We start from the raw sequence: 17,046 nt of genomic DNA, 5'->3' as shown, positions 1-17,046 counted from the left end.
AAACCAAATTACCATTCCCATCACAATTAGCATCAAAGGAGTTTAATGGTTTATAGAGTTTTAATAGTTTATTTAATATTTTTTATACTAACAAGATCAATTACTTCGTTCAATTATGTTATTTCTTACCCTAATGAGAGAGAACATAAAGTAAATAAAAAATAGAGAAAGAATTTAGGAAGGCAGGCAAGAGAAAAAGAGGGGTAAAAAAAAAATCAGGATACCAAAAATCTTAATTGGGAATTTGGGATTGATACAGCATACAATTTTTTTTTTATAAGGATGTGTATTTTTTTGGAAAAATAATGTATCCTAATAATATATAAATAAAAATAAAGAATTATCAATAAAAATAAAGAATTATCACTGGTGTTTAAAGCATTTTTTCACATGAGACTGATGGTCACAACTGTTTTACTTAGGTCTATACCATTCCATTTAAATGAACATTAGCAAATTTATTATCATACCTAGATAGCTTTGCGTATGAAATGATGTGGCACAAAGCTTCTAATCATTTATATTTAAAATCATTCCAATTAGCAATGTGTCTCCTTAATTATTTACATAATTTATTGAAGGAAAATAATATAATTGACGACTTTAATATTCGATTTAAAACCCACATAGATAAAATATGATGTAATTATTCTAAAATTTTAAGTTAAATAGGCATCATTTTTCATAACTAATTTCCTTATTTTTTAAGTTTTTCATTTATGGTTGTATCATTATTATTATTATTATTATTATTATTGTTTTCGTATCAAGTTTCATGGTACTCAAATATAAGAATTTGATTTGTACAAAATCTACAACAAAAATTACAATGTGTTTTTTTTTACAATTTTTTAATACTTTAAATTTTTTTTTTTTTTTTCATCAAGTAATGATGAGGTAAGCAGGTTCTCCAATAAGCACATAGATTCAATAAAGTAGTAGGTTTTTATTTGTCAGGCTAAATAACAGTACTCGTTTCATATTTTATCAAACTAAACGAATTGTCAATCGAAGAAAAAAGAAAAGAATCAATTATTACACTAAGTTTCTCAATCTATTTCTAATTTTCTTTTCTCTACTAATATTTTTTAATTATATGTATAGGTGTGTGTATATATATATATATATATATATATATATATATATTCTCATCTACACTCTCTAAGGCTGATTACGGATCGGATCGGTTCAGTTTTGAGTAAAATTTAAACTAATTCAGTCCTCGCGGATTGGATAAATCTGAAACCGAATCGATCCGTGGGGACTATCAATCCAAACCAAACCGAACCGTGAAAAATAATGGATTGGTTTGATTCGGTTCCCAAGGATTGAGCTTTTTAAAATAACCCAATATAATTATATTATAGTTATGGTCCAACCCAATATATGATTATGTTTTATTATTTTAGTTATGGCTCAGCCCAAATAATAAATCTTTCAAAATGGTATGTTGTAGCACATTTAATCTAAAAACAAATAAGGAATAAAAAAAAAATAGAAATAATATATTACAGTATACATATAATTATATATATATATTAATTATATAATATAATTCACGGATCGGATTGGATCGGTTAATGGATCGGTTCGGGTTTTTCAAGGTTTAATCCGTTAACCAAACCGCTCATTATGGATTGCTAATTTTTAAAACCATCACCGAATCATTAGATCAAAAAATCAAACCGAACCACACGGATCAGATTGGTTTGACGGATTAGTGGATTATTTGAACACCCCTCTCTATATTTTTCAATTACTCTATATATGTTGGGTATATCTTTCAAATTTAACCTTAATAAAAAATAATAAATCAAAATATAATTATAAAAAACTTTAAGTGAATTACTATATAAATTAGGGTTCTTATTGATGAAAAATAGGTTATTCATTCATGGTAAAAATTTTTACTTTTAATTTTAATTATCTAACTATTTGATACAAAGTGGTTCTTATTAAAGAGTAAGAGATCACTCATTTATAGTAAAAAATTGTAGTGTCTAGTTTTAATTATTTGAAGATTTAATAGAAATGATCTCCTAAACGAAGATATATAGGCAGAATTGAATTGAAGTTAATAAGTTATACGAGAGCTTGGATACTATAATAGTAAGTTTTTATTATTTTTTCTCTATTTCCTATATTAAAAAATATTACTTTTAAAACCCATAAAGCATCCAAATAAACAGTCAACTAATTCATTTTAAAATCACAAAGAAAAAATCACTAAGCATTTTCCCTTTTGAATACTCCTATAATAGCGTATGAACAACTAGATCTACCATATAAGTGATGATGATTCCATTCGGATTCGATAAGTTCGATAAAATAAAAATAAAAATAAAAATAAAAATAAAAAATAAAAAATAAAAACCTTAAGGGATAATTTTAGAATAAATTCATATCTCATTTGATAATTCGGCGATTGTCCATTTTTACACAGGTGGTTTATAATGAAGTTGAGTATATATTTATTTATAAGGATAATAATTAGGTCAATGAAGATTTACACCTTTTGCTTCTACTGATTTGTTTGGACCAACAATTAATGGATACATACTTTTTAATTATCAAATTAAAAATAGTGAGGTAGTTACTTATCAAACTAAAAATAATAAGTACATACATCATATTTAATTTGGTAATAAAATAAATCATATTTATATATTATTAATCCACGTCAACACGTTGTACTTAAACATTGTCATACTTAGAGGCTTTAACATCCCTGGACCGTAGCTAGTGTGAGGATATTTTTGAATCACAATTAAGAAATGTCTTTCTTTAATTAAAAAATTAGCTGCCTATTACAAAAATAGATTGCAAACCATTTTCTTGTCTAAATTCATTTTCCCTCCTTTTTAGAATGAACCTAAATTATGCTTTCCATGGAAAATTCAATATTTAGTTTCCACAATTTATAATGGGAATTTTAGGAATTTCAATCCCACATTTATTTTGTGATTTGGGATAGGGTTAGGTGTAAAAAAACCTTTCATAATATACAAAATGCTATTATTTGAAAAAAAAAAACCCTCTATTTTTTTTCTATTTAAGACAAATCATAATTTTGACAGTAAAATTACTAAAAAAAACCTTACTTTATGAATGACATGTTGTATTCTTGCACAAAGTTAAAATTTGATGAAGGAATATGCAAGTGTAAAAATTTACAAATAAAATCTAAACAAGTCCACATTTTCTATATATATTGCTTTGACGTTGCCTCATCTGAACAAGTAATTTTCTATATAAATATGAAATTTCTTGGGGTTTGTTAATTTCGGGTGCTCTATTTTAGAGATATGTTATCAACAACAGAGAAATTTTAGAGAGAGAAAAAAAATTTAGAGAGATATATTATATTTTCTTATACCATGGGAGTTCTAGAAATGGAAGGAATATATATAAAAGTTATAGAATTAGAAAAAAAATATTTGCAACAAAAGATGATGTTTCTATATATATATATTGAAATAAATAATATTCTACAAATATAAAAAATAAAGTACAAATGACATAATCTCACTTGACAAACTAAATAAAATATAGTATCATAAAAAAAAAAAAAATAACAATGATGTCTTCTTGAAAACAAACTAACAGCAAAATAGAAATATTTTAAAGAAAAAAATAATATTAGAAAGAGATATTTCATTGGATAGGTCTTCCAGTACATCAAAACAAATTCATTCAATGTTCAAGTTTATAAGACTATTTTTCATCATATTTATTCAATAGGGGATAATTTAATAAAAAATGGATAATATAGAAAGTTATATTGCAAATTGTTTTTGAATAGGACTGTTTTTTGTAAATTTTTTATTTTTTGGTACTTAATAGAAACATTTTAGAGAGAAAAATAATATTAGAAAAAAATATTTTATTAGATAGATCTTGAAGTATATCCAAACAAACTCATTTAATGTTCAAATTTATAAGATTATTTTTCATCATATTTATTCAATAGGGGATAATTTAATAAAAAATGGATAATATAGAAAGTTATATTGCAAATTGTTTTTTAATAGTAGTGTTTTTTTTTTCTGCATATTTTTTATTTTTTTGGTACTTAATCCTTTGGGATAATACACAATTAAAATTTACTACAACTGTACGGCTGTACTCCAACTCATATCAATCAAACAAAAAGTTATATGGTTCCACTCTACCTAGTACCTACCACTAGTCCTGTAGTTTGACACCTCAATGCCACCCAATGATTTTGCACCGTTCGTTACAGATTCTCGCAAGTCATCGCGCGTGACCAGGTGTGGTAATTACCAAAAAGAGAGTGGAAATAGCGACTGCAAAATAACTCCAAAACCACCACCATCCTTGACTAGATGCCACGTCAGTGGGTCCCAGTAAACAGGTCCGTGATAATGAAGGATTTTGGGATTCCAACGCAAAGTTGAGTCACACATGGGAACATTGGTAGGGCCCACATAGATAAAATATCACAACAGTGTGCCAGCCAAACTCTGACTATGAGACTTTTGCGTTAGTTCATGCCAACTTGCATTAGCAATTTGCAACAATATCTCCTATTTCTATTCTAATATATCTCGTATATGTATAGGTGTATTAAATTTACAAATTTAAAAAGAAGTGAGAAACCTAGATTTTCAGGGAAGGACTCGGAGCCTCCTAAATCTCAGGGAAGGACTTTCCGGCAATTATAAATACTGCCCTTTCACATAACACACAATGTCACAACTAAACTCATCATCATATAAAAAATTTCTAGGTTCTCTCCCCTTTGTTGTTGTTGAGTTCAATCTTGATTCAGGATGACCATCCTCATTGATGAGCCTGAGTTGGGTAATTCTTCTTTCTTTTTTTTTTCTTCTTCTTTTTTTTTTTTTTTTTTTTTAATAATTTTTAAATTTTACTCTCTCTCTCTCTATATATATACTCTCAAATTGGTATTGAACTGGGTTTTTTTTTTTTTAATAATTATTTATTTATTAATGATATTTTGTGTATGTAACTTTTTTTTTTTATAGAAAAAATTCTACTATATTGATGATGATTGTATCTTATTAATATTTTTTCTGATTTTTATTTATTTTATTTGGGATTCCAAAGAGATTTTGGGTTTTTCTGATTTATAAAATAATTAATTAATCGATTGATTGATTACAATAGTAACATGTTAATTTTTTTTTTTTATATGTTGTTTATTATTACTGTTATTATTTTTAAGCAGGAATTGAGGTTGAGGTAGTGGAGAAGATTTCCCAAGATGAAAAGGAGTTAATGTTAGATGGTGGATTTGTTGTGCCTCATTCCAATTCATTTGGCCACCATTTTAGGTTCTGCTCTTTGCATCATATATGTGTTTTTGAGTCTGTTCTTGTGTGTGTGTGTGTGTGGGTGTGTGTGTCAGTGTGTGTTATATCAAACTTGACAAATTATCCCCTTAAAAAAGGGGATTTGGTGGTTTTAATCTACTTGGTACCCAGGTTGATTTTAGATCTGAAAACTTAAAACAGGATGGTGAAAATCTAGTTCATCGAAAATAAAATCTTAGACTACATCTCTTTGATCTGTGCATAGTTTGATTTGTTTTCAGCACAAGAATCATGGAACAAAAGGAGACAAATTGGTTTGTGTACCTATGCTTGGAATTTTGGGACAAGATAGGATGATGATAATTGTTAAACTTGTAAACAAACAAACAGATCCTATATCTGGTAATCTGTATCTTCCTTTTGATTGTACTAAAAAGTATAAGCAATCAGTGACCCCCCAAAACAGTAAGGTAATAAAAATGATAAATAAAAAACTTATATAGTTCCAAGTATATATTTTCTTCTATTTAGTTATGATCACTATATTGTATAGTTGGTCTTGCCAAAGACCAGCCTAAACAATGTTGTGTGTTTCTTTTACTTGATACATTTCCATGAAATCTCTTGAGCTCATCAAGGCATCTTTACAATCCAGATTACTAGGGTTTATAGTGCTAGATATATATTGTTGGATTCATTTTTTAGTAGTTTAAGCTTTTTGATGGTGTCAATTCCTTAAGCTTTTTGATAGTGTCAATTCCCTACCCAACTAGTCACTGGAGTTTAGTTTATAAACATGATTACATGCCGGATTCATTTCTTAAGAGTTTTAGCTCTTGGATGGTATAAATTTTCGACCCGGGTAGTGACTCGAGTTATAAACATGATTACTTGTCGGGATTCATTTCTTAAAAGTTTAAGCTTTTGGTTAGTGTCAATTCCTGGTCCCGGTGGTCACTCAAGTTTATAAACATGATTACTTGTCGTTGTCGGTGCATCTTGACGGTTGGGTCAACTCAACGATGGATGGGGTCCATAGAAAATTGGCTTAATTTAAGCTTGAAATATTAAAAAAAATGATTAAAAAAAACGATTACGACTCTAATAAATAATGTCCAAGAATAGAATCTCTCCACTCTTTTGAATCAATTTGGTAGTTTAATATCTATTTATTATTTTATTTATTTATTTGATCCAAAGGTAAAAAAATACACAGTGATTTATCTCTTTTTTGTATTTATTTTCTCTCCTCACTTTCCTATATTGATGATGATGGTAACTATTCTCTGTGATCTAACATGCATATGCAAAAGACAGGGACTATAATGCAGAAAGTGAGAGGCAAGAAGGTGTTGAGAACTTCTACCGAATCAATCATATTAACCAAACTTATGACTTTGTAAGCTACTTGTCACATATTTCATCTTTCTGAGTTTGAGTTATTAATCCTTGATTTTATTTCTGTACGTGAATTGACTTGAATTAATTGTAGGTCAAGGGGATGAGGGCAGGGTTTGGAAAATTGGACAAGGTGGAGATGAGCATATGGGAATGTTGTGAGCTGCTAAACGACGTCGTTGATGAGAGTGATCCCGACTTAGATGAACCCCAGATTGAGCATTTGCTGCAGACAGCTGAAGCCATCAGAAAAGACTATCCCAATGAGGACTGGCTGCACTTGACTGGCCTTATCCATGGTATATTTTCTACTTTTGCTCTTAGAAGGAAAACCATTCTCAGAGAGAAGTAATATGCTCTTTGTAACACAAAAGTACATAAATAAATAAAAATAATCAACAAACATTAAGAAAGAACCATGTCTTATTTTTTTTTGACCTATTTCAGCAATAGCTCAACATGAGATATTATTACAATTTTGTTTTTTTGCTTTTACCTGTATGTGATTAGCCGCTTACCTGTATGTGATTAGCATGACTCTGTAATAATTTCTCTCTCCCTTATTTGTTGGGACATCAATCATAGTGGGTCCCACCAACTCTGGTTGGTCCCACAGCACCCTTGAAGAAATGACCCCATGTGGGGGCTTACATGAATTTATGTGATGATTAATTTGTTTATTTTTTTTGGTTTGTTTTCGGCTCAAGTGACATTACTATTCCTCGAATACTATTTACTACGACATAATTTTGATGTTAGTCACACATATATAATCAAGAGACTCATTTTTAGACCACACTCTTTGTTTTGGGCCTTTCTTTGAAAATTCAGTACTTGTGCCTCTTTTTTTTTTTTTTTTTTGGGGTAGTGGCATTACTAAATTGATTAAATAGTCAACTTGAAGCAGTTGGGAAATGTTTTACTAAAAGTTCATACTTTCGTGGTACTAGGAGTCTAGGACCAATTATTTAACTTGGCTTTTATTGTTTTTTTAGATCTTGGAAAGGTTCTTCTTCTTCCTAGCTTTGGGGAACTTCCTCAATGGGCTGTTGTAGGTAAGCATAAAGTTTTTATGTATTACGGTTGATATAATCATACACTTACAGATCTTTTTGATAAAATTATTCCCATTTCGTGTTATTGATCAAGATTAATATTGCAGGTGACACATACCCTGTTGGATGTGCCTTTGACGAATCAATCGTGCATCATAAGGTCGTTTTTTATTATTTTTTGGACAAATTTCACTAATATAGACAAAATTATGACTAAATGCTTACCAACAAATTAAAAAAAATAAATTGAAACTAATTAGATGGAAAACTTCTGAAATGATTTGGGGGGTGGTGAAACAGTATTTCGAAGAAAATCCAGACTACAATAATCCTGCTTACAACACTAAGTATGGAGTTTATTCGCAAAATTGTGGACTCAACAATGTAATGATGTCATGGGGGCATGATGACTACATGTATTTGGTACTTCTCTTCTTCAAACCTTCTCTGAATTCTTCTTGCGTTACCCTCTTAAATGAAATTATGTTAAGGTTTGAAACTTCTAGTAGATAAAATTTGCGTCTTTCTTTTTCTTTTAGGTGGCCAAGGAGAATAACACAACTCTACCTTCAGCAGGTCTTTTCATCATCAGATACCATTCATTTTACGGTAAGTTGGAAAAAGAAAAACACACATAAATGGAAGATTTGTTTTAATGGAAGATTTGTTTTTGTTATGAGTTGATTATAATGGAATTAATTCATCTTGCAGCTTTGCACAAGTCAGGAGCATATAAGCACTTGATGAATGGGGAAGATGTTGAGAATCTAAAATGGCTCCAAATCTTCAAGTAAACTTTTTCATTTCTTTGTTTTGATTTATTAATTTGAAACATGCAGAAATAGAATCTTAATACCATTTGCTTTTATTAATTAGTACGTAATTTTTTAAATTTCTTTAATTTGTTTCTCTCTCTCTCATTTCTTTTGTGCAGCAAGTATGACCTCTACAGTAAGAGCAAAGTTAGAGTTGATGTTGAAGAAGTCAAGCCCTACTACCTTTCTCTCATTAAAAAGGTGAGCATCTCTTGCAGGCCAAATTTTGAATTCATCCTCTGTATTTCTTGAATTTGTCCCAAGAGATCCAAAATTCATTCGAAGTAATTAGTGAAGAATTATATGACGAACACGATTTACATGTGAATTCTTCGCGACTTTGCATGTAAATTTGCAATATTAATTCATCAAGACCGTACATACTCTCAAGTCTTAACCATGTCAACTGATCTGAAAATTTAATGTTTGTTTTAAAAAGGTGTGACTTAGTATTTATGTATATCCTTTAGGAGTCCTTTTTAATTCCACATATTCATGGTGTATGTATGTGCTCTTTTGACTGATAATGCAGTATTTCCCGGCAAAGCTGAGGTGGTGAAAACTGAAGCTCTGAAGTGGATAAGTTGAGAAAATCAGAGACTCAGATGAAAATCACAGACTCAGATGAATTCCGGTGGCCGATTAAAGAGAGATAATGTATCTCCCTTGGAGAGTTGGATGCACTATTTTGGTTTGTTTTGATGTTAATATAGTTTGAATAATGTATGAAATAATTAATGTTGCAGCTATGGTTCCTTTGCCTTCCAAAAATTTTGTATTCCCTCGTTTATCTTATGCTTGCGGCAAATTATCAATCTTTGCATAATATATATATTATTTACAATTTTAATTATATAGTGCTTACTTTGCCCCCATTAGAATATTTCTAATATATATATATATATATATATATATATATATATTATTTACAATTTTAATTATATAGTGCTTACTTAAACTCCCATTAGAATATTTCTGGCTCCGCTCCTGACTCGAGAACTTCTTGAAATTTCAATTCCCACCAAAAAAAAAAAGAAAAAGAGATTTGAATGCTTTTGAGTATGGGTATAATTCAAACACAAACACACACCCACCATCTAAACTTGATGATGATGGGATAGACTTTAACTTATACAGTGAAATAAGTACTTTAAATGGAAGATTTGTGACTTGTACCACAATTACACGGAGGGTGACCATTTCATGTTTAATTGAAGAATTTATAGCAATTGGTCACCATCTTTATTATTTTTATTTTTATTAGTATTGAAAAGCCCAGTGATGCTTTATATGCCCATTCAATTTGGAGTGAACTTTGTCTATTTACTTCATAAATTGTTGGTCAGCTTAAAACAGGTCAACCAATTTATGTACATCTATCTAATAAGGGACATCCCCTATCAATTTATGTGCATCTATCTAATAAGGGACATACCCTATCTTGCGAGTTGCTGAGGCAGTGGACACACAAGTACTTGCGAATGGATGCATACCTTCTTTTACAGGTTTTGAACTTAATGTCATTGGACCCCATTAACAATGAAATAGTGTCCGTAACACCGCAGTATTATATAATTTCTGATTTTTTTTTAATAAAATGCTACTTAGGTCCGAATCTTCACAAGCATCCTACTTTAGTTCACTCTTTGATTGAAGAGTTGGGTCTCAAAATTATTATTCTTTTTGCTGTTTGTTAATGATTTTTGGGCCGTGCCCGAATAGCCTAGCCCAATGGTTGGTTGTTAAAAATGCTAGTTGACTTAATATACTTCTTTCAATTTTGCTCTATAAGATATTTTTTTTTGTACGTTCCCTACCTAGGGTACCCTACAATATGCGTGTGAGAATGAAAATGGCGATGGACTATATGGCATTTAATATAAAGAAATTGGAATGTAACCAACAAGGGCCGGCCTTGGTCGCGTAGGGCATTCAATTTGGAAGGGGTTCAAAATTTTAAATTTCTTTATATAAATTATATTATAATTATTTTTTAATATTATTAAAAACTAATCAATATAAACCTTTAATACTCTACCTCAAAAATTTATATCCTAAAATATATATTTTTAATTTATCTATTTTCTCTCTTTTTTAATTAAACTCTAATTAATTTAGAAATATTGGGTTCCAAAGATTTATATCCTTAAATAACTTTTTTTTTTTTTCCTCTCTCTCTCTCTCTCTCCTCATATAGAATCTTAATATTGGTCCTAAATTTTAATATTCTTAAATAACTTATTCTTCTTTTTCGTCATTTTTTTTTTTTTTTTTTTTTTTTTTTTTTTTTTTCACTCTCTCTCATTTGCATTTTTTACAACAACAATATATTTTTCTTTTTTTTTTTTCGGTAAGTTTTACCGCAGTAAATATTAAATATGTATTTAACCGTAGTTTGAAAAGGTGGTGAAACTTTTCATATTCTTTTTCTAGCTTTTATATTTTATTTATTTATGTTTTTTCTTATTCCTCATAACCTTTCTCTCATCTCTCAACAAGTCATCTTCCTCCTCTCTTCCTCTCTTATTGCAAGTTTATAATTTCCTTTTTTCTCTACTCTACACTCGTTACTTTCAAATAGAATCCATTTTTATTCTATTGAAGAACTTGTAAGAGCATTTGATTGGGGTTTTCTAAATCATGTTATTATTCTGTTTTTTTTTTTTTGATTTATTAACTTTTGTTATTATAAATTTGTGTGTTTATATATATTTTATCAGTAATTTTACATTTCACAAAGTAAGAAGGATGATTTTTAAATAAATATTATTTAATATTAATATATTATTAAAATGTCACATTTTATTTTTCGCCTAAGGTACCAAATTATTTGGAGCCGCCCTTAGTGCTTATCGTTTTATTTTAATGAAAATTCAGTACTCTTATAAATTTTTTGCGCAAGTAAAACCTTACATATAAAAGGCCTTGTATTTGAAAGTTCGTATAAGACCTCTCAAAAATTTTGGATTCTCAAGGCCCCTGTAAGCAATTGTCAAGGTCCAAATGCCATGATCTGTCATTTCCCACATGCAAAAAATCATGTACCTTAAAGATCCATTTGGATTAGGTGTGACAGTGTTACGTAAAAGGATCAGACTTAAAGTGTTGCGCACCCTATTGGTCCTAGGTTCGATCCCTCCCAAAAAAACTAACTACTAACCATTGCCAGGCTAAAAAAAAATCCATTTAGATTGAAGGAGTTGGAAGTAAAACAAATGATAAAAAAAAAGAAGGAAAAATGTTATATCATTTCTGTTTTAGAAATGAGTAAGAAAATAAAGAGAGGAAAAGGAAATGAGTTAGGACTCAAGACTTTAAATACATCTTTCTTTCTATCCACAAGTGAATTTTTGTGTTCTTTTTCCTTATTAATATTGCCTGTATTTTGGATTGTGATATATAAATACACTTGCGTTGTTTTCATAAACCAATTCATGATTAGATTATTGTTGAGCATAGATTTTCTATATGGTGGAAATGTAACAGAGAATGACTACAAAAAAGCAATAAATTGTCGAGTATAATTTAGGACTGTATGGGCCAATTTTCCTATTGGAGTGTGTACTTGACGATGATGGGATAGACTACAGTCTACGGGTGTGCATTTTCATTCAATTAGTTATGCACTTGTTCAGAATAAGTTTCCTTTGGGAATAGAAAACTTTTGTGATTTTTTTGCTGAATTTTGTATGTGCATGTACAGAATTAACCTTTCTGTGAAGCTTTTAATCAATTGTGTATGTGCTTGTATCAAACAACATTTACTCCAAATATGCCCTGGGTGTGTGTTATGTTCTGAGCTCAGAATTATCTAATGCTCCATTTGATAGAAAGAAAGAAAATTGGATGGAAGAGAAAAAAGAATTGATGAATGAGATATCCCTAAGAAATTCCTTCTTTTTATTTGGTTGGATGGAAGAGAAGGGAAGGAGGTAACACCTTACTTTGTTTGTTAAGAAAGAAGGAATGATAGAGATTACTAGAGTTTATTTAATAGTTATAAAAGGTAGTATTGTAATCTAAAATTTCCAGAACAGTCCAGGTTCTCATCCTTCTTGTCTTCCGTCCATATTTAGAAAGATGAAAATTTGTAAAATAGAAAGTATGACTTATCCATCATTTTTTTTCTTCCCTCCTTGTCTCCTCTCTATCAAACAAAAGAAGTTTGTTTCTCCCCTTTTATCTTCCATCCATCCTCTGTCTTCCTTTCTATCAAACGGAACATAAAATAGTTCTTACAACAACCGTGAAGTTTTTTTTAGAAAGGTTAAACAACTGATATATATAAGAAGAAATTACGCCTTACGACATTACAAGCCCAAGAAGAAAGGGCCCAATTAAAGGAGCAAGGGACAAGCCCAATCAAAAAACAGAACTCATAACCGCAATTAACGGCATAATTGGCCGTTAATGGACGGTATGAATGGTTAGTCGTTGTAAACTCTGGAAAAGCGTAGTCTACAGATTTGCACATTTTGGGTTGTTTTGCACATGTATGGTATGGAATAGAAAAACTAGAAAATTTGGGTCCAGTAATCAGTATCCTATAGTATTTTATGATTTTATATGTATAGTGAAATAAATGGCCTTGAATTGAAGATTTGTGACTCGTACCACAATTATACAGAGGGACCATTTCAGGAACCTGTTAGTATATGTCATTCATGGTAGAAAGATTTTTGTCTCACCTGACAGGCTCTTGGAAGAATCTTATAACAACAGTCACCAAATTATAGAATTTTTATTATTTTCTATGAAAAGAAGAAGAAGAAGGTTTCAGTTTATGTCAAACACTATAAATTCAAATCTTTGTCATCAAATGTCCGTTTTGATGGCCCTTAGAATTTTGACAACCTAGTGGTCATGGCATATGGCAATATGATAAGATACTTGTGATTTTTTCTTTTCAAAATTAATTCAGCTTTGCTAATTTGGAAAACATTTTCTTGAACTTGCTTCAGCTATTGAAAATGAATTTTGACAATCTCACTAGTCAACAATACTTGGACTTTCTCTAAAGTTTGGACAAATTATAGTGATAGATCGTTCAGTGTTTATTATTTTTGACCTTTCTTAAATCTATTAGTTGCCGAGAGTGACTCGAGTGTGAAAAATTGGTAATGTCATTATAATAACATATTATAGGATAAAATGCCAAAAAAAAAAAATCCCCTGAACTGCAAAAAAAACTCCCATCAACTATTGTTTTATTGCATTTTTGAAAAAAAACAAAAGACCATTTGACCCACACTTTTGAACTATTACTTCTGACATGGCTTAGTAATATCTGAATAACCAATGGGAATGTGACCAAGAGATAAGTGTTTTTTTCTACAGCCAGTCAGCGCACAACTCTCTCTCTCTTTGTATGCTCAAGCACTTCTTTCTCACGCCTTTGCAAAACCCTTCCCTCCCTCTTTCTTTCCTTTCTTTTGTTCTCAATCCTCCAAGTCTTCCATCGATCTCAAATCCCACTAAAACCCAAATCCAATTCCTTCATCATCTCTTCCTTCTCCACCTTCTCCATCTTTCCGATTTCAATCCCGGCTTTGACCTCACCTTCATCTTCTCCAACACCACTGCACTTGACAGCACTCTCTCTGGCAGTACTTCGACATCTTCTCCAATGCCACCGTCCCCTGCGTTGCCTTACTCCTTGCCGTTGAATTTGACACTGACCGGAATCCAAAATTGAAAAACTCGGATGACAATCACATCAGAATTAACCTGAAAACATCAAATTGAAGGTAACAGTAGAGCTGTTATTGGCTTGGAAAAGGATTCAAACCACAATATCGATGGTGGAAAAGGCGAGAAGCCAAAGAAGATGTGATCACAAAGGCATCGTTTGCTAGGAAGAGGATTCGAGTGCGTCGCTGACAGGATGAGGGTGTGTTTGGCTCAATTTATTTATTTATTTATTTTTTAAAATTGATTAGAAAGATATCAGAATCAATCCCAATCGACTTTGCCTCAAATCAATTCCTTGTTATTGACGAATGTTCCATGACAGCTGCTTACGTGGCACCTTTCTTTGAAAATAAACACACCTAGCCAGCACTCGTCTGGCATGTCACTAAATAAGGACCAAGTGATCTCGAGCTACTTGGCCTGTAGCTGGATTTACTATTCGAGGAAGGGGTTGCTACCCTTCACTCTCCTGTAGAGGTACCCTTCTCCAGTCAGATGGGTCCCTCCTTCCCCTCTACCACTTCTTGAGGTCCCCTCCTCTAGGAAGGACCTCGGATCTTTCTTACCCTTCCTGTCCTCGGGCCTTCCCCTACTCTGGATCTGAGGAGGAAAGGTATCGAGAGTTCAGGGTCCTCATGCCTCGAACCTCCACTTTGAACTTGGAGGGGCCTTGAGGGCCAAAGCTAGATGGGGTCTCATGGGTCCGAGAAGGCGGTACCTCGAAGAGACCCTGTTCCCCATCTTTGAGTTAGGGAGTTTGAGGAAATGTGGATAGGTGGCTGGGTTCCAAGGAATCATCCTCCCTCGAGGACCGGCATGAGGGGGAGAGGATTGTGATACCAAAGTCCGAGTTGTGGGTGGGACTGAGGAATGCATTAATTATGAAAGACCATTGATATGACCTGCATTAATTAAGAGACGCCATTCCCCTTTGAACTGGGGGCAAAGCGTCTGGGCCCACCTGACAGTGTCTCCCCTGTCAGGGTGAAGGACCTTTGACCCTACGGGTAAAAGGAGGCTCACCCCTGTGACCGATGGGCATTGCCCAACTAAAAAAAACATTATAAATAGGGAGAGTTAATCAGCCTTAAAGGTAGGGTTAAGCAATCTTAACCACCCCACATTACAGAGCTCAAACTTACAAAAGTATCATGATACATCGCTTTCCTTTTCTTACTTTCTGATTCTAGAGAATCCCTCGTATCGCTTGGGTCCCCACTCGGACACTGATATCAGCACTCTTGGCTTATGTGGAACATAATCCCCATTCAATAAAGAACGATTATTAACATTTTGGTGACTCTACTGGGGAGGAGTGTTTCACGATGTCAAGCGTGCAGGAGTTCAGCCCACCTCCTCAAGAAGGGATCTCTCTTGGAGAGGAGTATAATGGAACCGCAAGTAGTGTCCCAGGAGCACCTTATCCAGCAAGGACGATTCTCTTCCCGAGGCTTTAGTTGAAGCCCACAACTCACTCTCATACCGAATGGAAAAACTGGAGGACACTGAGGGTGAAGTGATAGCCCTACTTCGGGACATTGCTAATAAGGGAATACCTCGGCATCGGTAAAACCAACCCAGCAGGGTCAGTCCCAGACTTGATAAGAGCCAAATGACACTGAATCACCTAACATATTGAGCAACTCCTCTATTTACTGGAGGGAGACGATCCGTCAGCTCCCAAAGACGGTCGAGGGACGCACCCACCAGGGTTCGGTAAACTCTCTTCACCACGACCCCCTCGGCACCAGCTAGGTTGGATGTGCCTGTATTGGGTTGTAGAGAAACCCAGCACTAATATGGGGCCTCTGACGAATTTCACCATCCGTACAAGCCTATTTAACACTTGCTTTATGTAACCATGGTGGATTTGCAGTCTTTGTTGCCGAATGAGAGAGGCGTGCTCTCTTAGGAAGTGGCACTTGAGCCTCCCTATTCCCAAGCTGTTGCACTCCTTCTATACCCCCAAGGGTATGCCGCCCCAAAATTTAGTAAATTTGATGGAAGGAAAGGTAACCCACGAGAGCATGTGCTCCAATTTATAAATGCATTGGAGCCCTTTGTTAACGATCACTTTCTTCGACTGAGAGAATTTTCTAAGACCCTCACGGATAGAGCTTACAAATGGTATGTGAACCTGGAACCAAGGTCCCTCAATACGTGGAATCAGTTAGCCATGTTGTTCCACACCAAGTTCTTCCAAGCTGAAGAGAGGGTGACCACTTTGTCATTAATAAAGGAAATTCAAGGCCACGGCGAAGATCTATTGACGTATGTTCACAGATTCCATGACTGAGCGATGGAATGTTACGAGACTCACGAAGAAGAAACGTTGGCCAAAATATGCATACAGGGAATGCAAGGAGTCTATCGCATCCACCTCATCAATCTGAAACTTTTGACCTTCGCAGATCAAATCGAGGCAGCTCGCAACCTCGCGGGAAACCTCGCTTTCAATGCCCAGATCCTCGTACAAGAGGAGCACCGGGGAAAATGACGTCCTTTACTCTCGGCAGCTGATACACCATCCAACAAAAGAAATATGGGCCCCTCTAGTGCGCCCCGAGGAAGGAACCCAGATGAAATACCACCCTCTCTTTCCGTGCACAATGGAAGAAGTAGAGGCCATCCTCAGGAAGTGGATTCAATATGGGGATATCAGACTGCCCGAGGTGGCACAGGAATTGACTCCAAAGGATTTGGCCAACCCTCAGTACTGCATGTATCACCGGCACACTCATCACCCTACCCTTGATTATTGGGCTCTATGGAACACTTTCCATAGACGGA

At 33.1% G+C, this 17,046-nt stretch overlaps 1 protein-coding gene across 1 annotated transcript; it reads left to right on the top strand.

Moving 5' to 3' along the window:
• Nucleotides 1–4,587: 4,587 nt before the first annotated feature.
• Nucleotides 4,588–9,418, top strand: LOC132283163 (inositol oxygenase 1-like). The gene is made up of 11 exons (XM_059785080.1): nt 4,588–4,824; nt 5,213–5,318; nt 6,615–6,696; nt 6,790–6,994; nt 7,691–7,750; nt 7,858–7,910; nt 8,051–8,173; nt 8,290–8,359; nt 8,462–8,540; nt 8,685–8,766; nt 9,098–9,418. Exons 1-11 carry the CDS (start codon nt 4,794–4,796, stop codon nt 9,122–9,124), a joined length of 918 nt encoding a protein of 305 aa, XP_059641063.1. The 5' UTR covers nt 4,588–4,793; the 3' UTR covers nt 9,125–9,418.
• Nucleotides 9,419–17,046: the final 7,628 nt, after the last annotated feature.

The sequence above is a fragment of the Cornus florida genome, unplaced genomic scaffold (assembly GCF_030987335.1).
Source record: "Cornus florida cultivar Cherokee Brave unplaced genomic scaffold, ASM3098733v1 CherokeeBrave_3.0.0_Hap2_Chr11, whole genome shotgun sequence".
Classification (NCBI taxonomy): Eukaryota; Viridiplantae; Streptophyta; class Magnoliopsida; order Cornales; family Cornaceae; genus Cornus; species Cornus florida.
Note: the sequence above shows the minus strand (reverse complement) of the source record. Positions and strands in the feature narration are given on the sequence as shown.

Coding starts and splice junctions, on each gene's coding strand:
- LOC132283163 (XM_059785080.1), top strand. CDS start 4,794: ATGACCATCCTCATTGATGAGCCTGAGTTGG. Junction 6,697..6,789: donor TTAACCAAACTTATGACTTT/GTAAGCTACTTG, acceptor AATTAATTGTAG/GTCAAGGGGATGAGGGCAGG. Junction 8,541..8,684: donor AAATGGCTCCAAATCTTCAA/GTAAACTTTTTC, acceptor TCTTTTGTGCAG/CAAGTATGACCTCTACAGTA.